Source organism: Haliotis rubra, unplaced genomic scaffold, assembly GCF_003918875.1.
Source record: "Haliotis rubra isolate DU_JTF1 unplaced genomic scaffold, ASM391887v1 Scf23, whole genome shotgun sequence".
NCBI classification, from domain to species: Eukaryota; Metazoa; Mollusca; class Gastropoda; order Lepetellida; family Haliotidae; genus Haliotis; species Haliotis rubra.
The window spans coordinates 1,378,914-1,389,320 of NW_025766336.1; the positions used below are offsets into that span (position 1 = coordinate 1,378,914).

Consider the following 10,407-nt stretch of genomic DNA (forward strand, 5'->3'; position numbering starts at 1 on the left):
CTTCTCACATTTCATATTAATCAGCATCACACCCGTTGAATGAAACACAAGACAGGATAAAATTATAGTTCTTTTAATATCAACTCTCCCAAAAAGGGGAAACATTGCATGAGAGGATACTTCCTCAACCAAAGGAATTGCATAAACTTTTGAACGATCCAGAACAAAAAAACACACCTGACTCACTTCTTGCATATTTCTAGTACACTGTTTCACATACTTTGTACATGGGTTTGATACCTTCCCACAATTTGATATCACCTGGTTACAGGAGTGTTGTGGCACAGACATGGTGCAGCATAGAACATACATACATCTGTAGTACAGTTAGGTTAATCATGAACCACAGTAAAGTCTCTTTATTCAGATCTGTAGGTATACAATGTTTGCAACTGTTGTACTAGATAATTATTCCGTGCATATTCACTACTACACACTAGAACATATAACCTGTTACCACAGTTGTCATTACTGGTGTTCTGGTGTACTACATATAAAGCAGGTGTCCTGTGAAAGTTGTTGATAACAGTTCCCTATTCTGATATGTTTTCATAATACAAACAGTACAAATATAACAGCCCCCAAAACAAAAATATGTACCACAAAATAAAGTGTCCTGTCTGATTCATATGAAGAATAGCAAACTTGCCAGGCTGAATCTTACCATAGTGTCCCCAAAAATTAAATACTAATTATATGTACATCAGATACAGCAGAGAAAGAAGCTGGTACATGGCAACCACATTAAGTATTTGGTGTAGTGCTAAGTACCTCATAAATTATCACTATACATATATGATACATCATAGACGGTGTACAAGCCTTCTCTGCTCTATCAAGGCTCTCCAGTAATCAGTCACCCAAGTCTGTGCTAGACGGAGTTACTTCCACTTAGGGGCTTTCCCACAGGGGGCTCTGGCCACCCAGCTTCACACGCTCCGAGCTGGTACAGAGAAGGGCAAGTGGGACTAGATGACCTCATTATTCCTGGTAACAGCCCCCTCACATGGCACATGCATGCATGTTGCAGCAGTGGAATAAAGGCCCCATAGACTTCAGACAGATTAATCATTGTAGCATTTAGTGAAGTAAGCCTGAAATTAAATGAGTAAACAAATGAACTGACCATTAGAATCTGATCCTTCAAAAAGTATTGACATGAATTTACAGTAAAGTATATTACCATCTAGGCTAGTGTCAATAAATAAGAGTGACCAAGTGAGTGAGTTTGATTTTACGCCGCTTTTAACAATATTCCAGCAATATCACGGCGGGGGACACCAGAAATGGGCTTCACATATTGTGCCCATGTGGGGAATCGAACCCGGGCCTTTGGCGTGCCGAGCGAACGCTTTAACCACTAGGCTACCCCACTGCCCCGTCAATAAATAAGAAAAACATCTTAATGGCTATTCCTTCAAAGAACCCAGGAGTAGTAAAAATGACACAATTAGCTATCAACATCATTAAGGCTTATCTGGCACATATGTGTCCTGATGTAGGTATGGTTTTCCTGTGAAATAACATGTTTTATAACACTGTGACTGGTAATTGTCAACATTTTCACAGGGGAGAATATAAACCTTATCAGGTCAGCCAGTGAGATACACAAGGTATCCATGTGCCTCTCATTATATATCATTGTAGTATTCAAACTTTTGTCACTCTGTTAACAAGAAGCACTGTCCAAACATTCTAGCAGTGTTGAAAATCACATTCAAATATGTGGCAAACAAATCCTGACAGTTATATAGCTTCATAAAAAGAATAATCAGAATGGGTTCAGTAGTTCTTCCTCTCCTAAACATTTCTATTGTCACACTTTATTTCTGAAGTTCAAAAATGGAAATTGAGCAAGCAAATTGACATGTTTTGTCAATAACATAGCAATTATCTGTTTGTATTTAAACAAAGAACATAAAGAGTGTGGAGAGACAAAGAGTGTGGAGCTGAGTCAGTCTTGATTGGCCGTGAGGTAGAACATCCTGAGATTCGGAAGGGCTGCACCAGGATTCAATATCTACGATGTGGACTTCAGTTCTGAAAATTAAATCATTCCATTATATTTATAGCTTTAAGTAATATATGCCCTATCCCAATTTCGTAGAAGCTATACTTCTTAGTTTTAGACAATCAGTTTGTTCATATTTTGTTCACAGCACCATATCATGAGACATAAAATATTATTATATGGTATCAGTGAAATCAGTGAAATGATTCAGCAAGGTCACGCATCATGATACACAGGTCATGAAAGAATTAGCGTTACATGTTCACTAGTAACAAGAAGACAAAGTCATCAATATCCAATGGCAAAATACTCTTCATGATTATGTCTACGAGTTATGATTATGTCTAATATTTAGGTGTGTATATAGAAAAGTGGAAGGAGAGTATTGAAAGGTTTTTAAAGTTCTGCTCCAAAAAGGAGCACAACCACCAATTTCAGTCTAAGTCAAACTTGTTGCCATGGAAACGCCAAACATATTTTATTCAGAATTCCCAAACTACCAAAAGGCACCAGTACACCACCAGATCTATGTATGTGCCAAGTTTGGTGAAGAAACATTGAACGGTTTTAGAGTTCTGCTCCGGAAAAGAGCACAACCAACCATTTCAGGCTAAGTCAAACTTGTTGCCATGGAAACGCCAAAAATATTTTATTCAGAATTCCAAAACTACCAAAAGGCACCAGTACACCACCAGATCTATCTATGTGCCAAGTTTGGTGAAGAAACATTGAACAGTTTTAGAGTTCTGCTCCGGAAAAGAGCACTACCACCAATTTCAGTCTAAGTCAAACTTGTTGCCATGGAAACGCCAACAATATTTTATTCAGAATTCCAAAACTACCAAAAGGCACCAGTTCACCACCAGATCATCAATATCCCCCGCAATGGCAAAATACTCTTCATGATTATGTCTACGAGTTATGATTATGTCTAATATTTAGGTGTGTATATAGAAAAGTGGAAGGAGAGTATTGAAAGGTTTTAAAGTTCTGCTCCAAAAGGAGCACAACCACCAATTTCAGTCTAAGTCAAACTTGTTGCCATGGAAACGCCAAACATATTTTATTCAGAATTCCCAAACTACCAAAGGCACCAGTACACCACCAGATCTATGTATGTGCCAAGTTTGGTGAAAAACATTGAACGGTTTTAGAGTTCTGCTCCGTCAATTTCAGGCTAAGTCAAACTTGTTGCCATGGAAAAACAATATTTTATTCAGAATTCCAAAACTACCAAAAGGCACCAGTTCACCACCAGATCTATCTATGTGCAAAGTTTGGTGAAGAAATAGTGAACGGTTTTAGAGTTCTGCTCCGGAAAAGAGCACAACCACCAATTTCAGTCTAAGTCAAACTTGTTGCCATGGAAACGCCAAAAATATTTTATTCAGAATTCCAAAACTACCAAAAGGCACCAGTACACCACCAGATCTATCTATGTGCCAAGTTTGGTGACGAAATAGTGAACGGTTTTAGAGTTCTGCTCCGGAAAAGACAAAAGTGCACGGACGGACGGACGGACGGACGGAGTCCATTTTAATACCCCCCGCAAAACGCGTTGCGGGGGATAAAAATAGCCACTATGACCAAGTTTCTACAGCTAAGTCTTCCTTTTGTACCTGCTCCGAAATACGTACAGTCAAGAATTTTTAAGATTTGATGTACCGGGTAAATATGCATTTCTTGAAACACATTACAATGCATTGTTTAATATTTGACTGACAAAAATACTGGAAGGTCATTGTAAGAGAAGCTGGTAATTCATATTAGCCCATATTGTATTTTGTATGTATACAGAAAATTAAATAGTGTGTATTGTGACGGCGCATGCGCTTTTGGTCTGAATGACTTGACATAAACTTTAACTTGGTCACTTTGTAATTAATTATTAATGATCTAAGGGACCGTTCATAATTTATGGCTTGTGGGGTGGGGTGTTTGATGATTTTAAGGGGTGTGTCACCCATTTTGTTCTGGGTGTGAGATAGGGGGTCATCAATTTTGTACATGTTTGTTGGGGGTCAACAATTTTGTACATAAAAATATTTTAAAATTATGCTGTAAAAATATGGAAAGGGGAGGGGTCACTTACTTTTTGTACATAAATTTTAGGGGGTGGGGCATTCACATTGTACATGCTTCTCCATAAAAACATCATCACCCCCCCTAGCCATAAATTATGAACGTCCCTAAGACATAATTTGTTGGGTCTGAATGACTTGACACAAACGGAAACTTGGTCACATGTTCTTATATCACATGATGGATCAGTATCAGTCAAGCTAAGAAGTAATCACATGATCTGTTGGTGTCTGAATGACTTGACACAAACTCGAACTCATAACTTATCTCAGGCTAGTCCTCCACAAAGTCGATGAAACTAAAACCATGGATGGGAGCTTGTACAGATAATCTTACCTGGTTTTAGTCTTTCTGAAGTTTATAAAAACCCCAGAAAAAGGAAAGACTTCTGCCCATATCCCCCCTTAAATTACATTCTAGTTAAATCATATAACCTGAATATATATTCCTCATCTGAAAAGGATCAGTTTTAACATGTTTCTTTAATTGTATCTGAACATACTGAAAGACATATCCAATTTCTAAAAATGCCACTCAAAGAAATTTGTCCTCATTGTTAAAATGTAAGGGGGATACGGGTGGAAGTCTTGCCCAGAAAAACACCTCTGGTTGTTAATTTACATACAGACTATTTCCATGTGTGATGTGTAGTAGACCTGTTTCTCTTGTTTACTCAAATTTGATATTGGTGGTCAGTGTCAAGATCTCAGATGATTTTGTTTGTATGAATTAGCTTATGGTACTTAAAATACATGTAATGTGGTATTATATGAATTAGCTTATGGTAATTAAAATACATGTAATGTGGTATTGTTAAAGTGGGTTATTAAAGTTTGAGTTTTTTTGGTTAGATTTTATCTGGTAATACTATGGGAACAGGGTTATATTCAGGGAAGCGTGACCAGGTATGGCCACAGAGCTGGGGAGTTAATTGATGAACAATAGGGAGGTGTAGAGTAGCTTGGGTATGGGAGGTCAGTATAAATAGTGGCAGAGGGCAGTAATTTGTACAGTCAACCAGAATCATCATCGTGTTCACCTACATGGGTTCAAGCAACTGATATTCACCTACATGTCACCCAGAATCACCAAGGTGTTCACCTAAATATCAGTCAGAGATCACCATCGTGTTCACCTAAGAGTCTATTTAATTGAATCACCATGGTGGATTATTTCTAGATATATATAGGTATGCATATACTGTAACATTATACATAGTCACTTAATGAAGATGAGGACTCAGTTCCATTTAAACAGTTCTGCCTTTAGAATTGTAAACCAGAGTAGTGTGTGAAGTATAAGTAATGACACATGCCTTTATGAGTAACTGTAGTTACCTGTATTGTATTGTAGTTTCCCGGAACTGGTCGGTTAAACCTTAGAGTAAAGAGAAGTCAAATATCTCTGCTCGTAAGGAGACAAGGGTCTCCATTACTGAGTAAGGAGTATCTCCGACAAAAAGTGAGATGTAGATGGCACAGCCATCATCAACTACACAGGCACTTTCTACTCAGGGAAATCATCGCCTAGGTGTGAGAGGTAACACACCTATACACAGGATGTGTCAAAAAGTGGAACAAAAGTCCATTGACATTCTCATGAAGAGCTGTTACACATCTGAAAGACCATAGAGTGGCAGTTCTCATTGTTTTTGTCTATTTCATTAGTATTCAATGTTGTAGTCATGTTTTTATAAGTGTGGGTATTAGGAAATAAGTATAGTTCGTAGTGCTGACAGTATATCCTTATCAACATTAGAGGTAGGCAGAATGTATGTGCAGCTAGTTTAGGTAGTTAGATTAGTTAGTTGTATTAGTCCTTTGGGAATTAGTTTAGATTTAGTATAGTTATTGGGGTTTTATTGTACCTACAGGGGAGGAATAGAGTTTATAAAACCTTATTCTATTGTGTGGTTACTATGGTATGTGACAGTGGTTACTTAATATAAGGACACATACATAATGAAACATTTGTACTTACTATCATTAGAGATAAATTTTAGAGAATCACTGAATATTCAAAATCTTGATTGGCCTTTCTTGGGTCCATCTCCAATAAATTCATGTCCAAGTCCATTACCACAATTGCCACAGGAAATCTGTCAACACATACCAATCAGCTGTACCCATGGTAACAGGACACATCAGCATAAATAAGCACCAGCTACAGGATATTTGTCAACATAAAGTATACACTGGCCACATGACATTTGAAAAAACAAAGTAAAGACAAAACACAGTCAAAGCTGCATGCAATCTCACACTTTAAATTAATAATGCAAAGTATTTATGTGAAAGCGCAATTCCTATTAAGTCTATTGCGTACAAGTATGCTTGAATTTCTGTAAATACTCAATAAATTGATCTTGCATGCGTACACACAACAGTGTCAAATCTTAGCTTGGATACTGTTGGAGAGATAAAATAACTTATGTATATTGAGAGATTCTATTTCAACACATGAACTTATCAAGTTGCAGTCTTTCTTATCGTTTCTCGTATTACAGTTCAAATATAGATAACAAACACGTAAATTGACATTTAAACGTTATCATATTATACAATTTATGGAAACTGGCATAAAACCCAATTGAGTTTGAGTGAGATGGGTACAATTTATTTGGTTACTCAAAGGAAAATTAGGATACCCAACTGAGATGAACACAAGCGAGTACATAACTCATTGACGCAAAAAGTTATCTGTAGCTCTGCACAACACTGACTGACGTCTTACCTTCATGGCCCTTTGTGACTCTGGTCGCCGTGATACACTGTCTGGTCGTATCAACTCTGTGAAGGACGGCCAAGGGGAAGAATGTTCAAACTTGGTCTTGCTGTGAAACAGCTCATTGTTACATGCAGAACAAACATAGATACCTGAAACATAAACATCTTCTATAAGATGACAAGTTAAATTTACACTATGACATCAAATGTATTCCATGATTCATGACTAGATATCTGTGGTGGTGGTGGTGATGATGATTTTAAAAGGGGTGGGGGTGGGGGGTGTCACCCATTTGTTCTGGCAAGGAAGAACCCAGATAGCATTCAGACGTTGGCCCAATGTTGGCAATCTGGGAAGGGGGATCATCAATTTTGTACACATGTACTAGGGGGTCAGCATTTTGTGCATAGCAATATTTTTTTAAAAGCTTAAAATTTATGGGAAGGTGGGGTCATTGATTTTGTACATTACATGCAGGATGGGTAGGGTGGGTGTCACTTACTTTGTACATGGGTGGGTGGGATGGGGGTGGGGGTGGGGTGGTAGTTTAGTCATTGTCATTGTACATGTTTCTCCATAAAAATCATCACCTCCCTAGCCATAAAATATGAGTGGTCCCTAAGCTCTATTTCCTTGTCTATAGTTGTGCTGAAGGGGTCGTTGTGGGTACTACAGATATGTCCCGTGGCCATAATGAGAATACATAAACGTACCCTAGGACGATTCCATTCCCATTGTGTCATATTCTTGACCGGAACTGTCATACTGTTGTATTAGATACATTTGATTGCGTTATGTAAGTAATGAGAATACACAGTAATGGATGTTTCGCGACGCACATGAATACCACTCGGGAATCAGTTGAACGGGAACAACTACATACGGTTTCGCTTTTGGATTGCGGAATATGGACTCGTCCGCATTTTAGGGTACCGGGTACGTTTCTGTATTTTGACTTTGTTTAGGGTACATATCTGTATACAGAAACGTACCTGGGGTACGTGTCTGTAGTACCTGTGCCGACAACGACCCCTTCAGCTATAGTTATGTAATTATTTTAATTGTGCATGGTACAGAGATCCTTAAGCTACAGAATCATAGCACTGGCTAGTAATTATTTAAGAGAACATTTTCGCTTCACTGATATTACTTAACATCCTTAATTTATGTCATTAGTCTTGCGAAAAAACACTGGCAGATTAGGTGTATCCCATGATAATCTTCTCATAGCTCTTCTTTGGACAGAATGCCCTTATGTTAAATAAATTAATATAGGCCTAATCACTACATCAGTTATACACAAATTATTTAAAGACAAAAACAATAAAATTATAAAAATTAAGCATATATCCCTGGTAGAATTTTTATCTTAGTTGCATAACAATTAACCTACTGCCAGTACAGTCCGATGAATTGCAAATTTTATCATTGTACAAAATTGCCACATAAATATAAATAGTACACATGTTTATCATTTACTAATACCCAACAGCTTTCTTATATTTGAAAAATTTCCAGACTCCACCAAAAAAGTTCTTTAAGAAACTATCATCGTTGAAAATGCAAAAGTTGTTATCTGTCGCGGCGGGACGAAACCGCAGAAACGGAACAGCGACTATCTCGTTAGAGTGCACGGGATACACATGCCTGATGAAAAATGAAGTTGAATGCTGATGTGAAACAGTTGATGATTAAAGTGTACGATTTTTTACGTGCTGAAGCCAAAAGGGGCAAACCATTTTATGCCATTAATAAATTCTGTAAGCAGGCAGCAAAAGCTTTAGGTGTATCAGCAAGGGTACTGACAAATGTTCTGGAACACAAACATTGTGAGGGTGATGCGAAGCAGGTAGGGGTCGTGTCAAAATCACACAAATTAAAACATTTGGACAACTTTCAAAAGAACCTTGTAAGGCAGTCTTATCAACAAGCTCTATTCTGAAAACAAATACATGTCGCTGAAAATTTTAAAAAGCATTTGAAGCAAGAACACAACCTCAGAGTATCAAAGTACACACTCTGGCTTAATCTTACACTCTTCGGGTATCGGTATAAGAAAAATTTCGGGAGAATAGGTCAACTCTGTGAACTCTGATATTGTTCGCTTGAGAAATAATTTTCTCAGGGTTATAAAGAAGAAGCGCGAGGAAGGGTTCGAGCCAGTGTACTTGGACGAGACCTGGGTCAATGCCTCGCACACTGCCAGCAGTCAGTGGGTACCCGATGGGGGTGATAAGGGGTCACGTAGAAACTAAGAAAGCTGCCTCTAGGGAAACGAGAGAGACTAATCATTCTCCATGCTGGTTGCTCCAGCAAAGGCTTTCTCCCAGGCTGCGACTTGGTATTCAGGGCAAAGTCCACAGATAACAGACTACCATTCCGAGATGAATGGTGCGGTTTTCCTCGATTGGGTTAAAAACAAGTTGGTACCAGCTCTACCAGAGAAGTCTTTTATCGTAATGGACAATGCCCCATACAACAGCGTGCAGGACCCCGACAGTAAAGCCCCGACATCAAACAGTCAAAAAGGTGATATGATATCATGGCTCGACAAATTTCAGATCGCAGATAGCTTCAGCTATATGAGATCATAAAAACCCACAAAGGTGAACCTTTCTACAAAGTTGACAGTTACATAAAAAGTAAGGGTCACGATATTCTGCGACTTCCACCCTATCACTGTGACCTTAACCCCATTGAAATGATATGGGGTATTGTCAAAGGAGATGTTGCCAGATCAAACACATCTTTTAGAATTACGTGACGTAGAGGTTTTGGTTAAGGAATCCCTTAACAAAATCACGACTGAAACTTGGCAAAACTGTGTCAACAAGTCAGCTAACGTCATTGAACAAGGTTACTGGTCTCGGGATGGCTTACAACAGGCAACTGTGGCACCACTTGTCATCCCTTTAAGTCGTGACTATGACACTACGACAGACGAGGAACCGACAGGTCTCCCGGAATAGATTTTGAGATGTCCCCCGCCATGACTGGCTGTTCCGTTTCAGCGGTTTCACCCCGCCGCGACAGATAACAACTTTTGCGTTTTCAATGATGATAGTTTCTTAAAGAACTTTTTTGGTGGAGTCTGGAAAATTTTCAAATATAAGAAAGCTGTTGGGTATTAGTAAATGATAAACATGTGTACTATTTATATTTATGTGGCAATTTTGTACAATCATAAAATTTGCAATTCATCGGTCCGTTTCTGACTCAAACGGACTGTAGTTATATATTGTTCGATTTTTTTCCAATCTTACCAACCTTTCTCGAAATGATCTCTATATTGTTCACCGCTTGACCACCCGCAAAATGACATCTTGTCATAAAGCGATAACTTTTACTTCCTTGATTAACTGCACCAGCTTCTATTTCTTGTTCCCCTTCCCGAACTTAGAAATGTACGAAAGTAACAAGCTGCGCTTTGCATATGTTACATAAGACGATGTTTCGGACAGATTCTAACTATTAACGGAATTGATTTCATTAATGTAGTTTTTATTTTAATTCTTTTACATTTAGTTTAGTTTTTCCTAAAGTGTACCTTAATATAAGTTCGAAACGTTTATCAGTTAGTACTAGCT

General features: G+C 38.2%; 1 protein-coding gene across 1 annotated transcript; it reads right to left on the reverse strand.

Moving 5' to 3' along the window:
• Positions 1-57: 57 nt before the first annotated feature.
• On the reverse strand, positions 58-10,231 carry LOC124277964 (methionine-R-sulfoxide reductase B1-like). The gene is made up of 4 exons (XM_046713687.1): positions 10,088-10,231; positions 6,827-6,969; positions 6,074-6,191; positions 58-2,040 (listed from the first exon to the last, which is right to left on the reverse strand). Exons 1-4 carry the CDS (start codon positions 10,140-10,142, stop codon positions 2,021-2,023), a joined length of 336 nt encoding a protein of 111 aa, XP_046569643.1. The 5' UTR covers positions 10,143-10,231; the 3' UTR covers positions 58-2,020.
• Between the last annotated feature and the right edge of the window lie 176 nt (positions 10,232-10,407).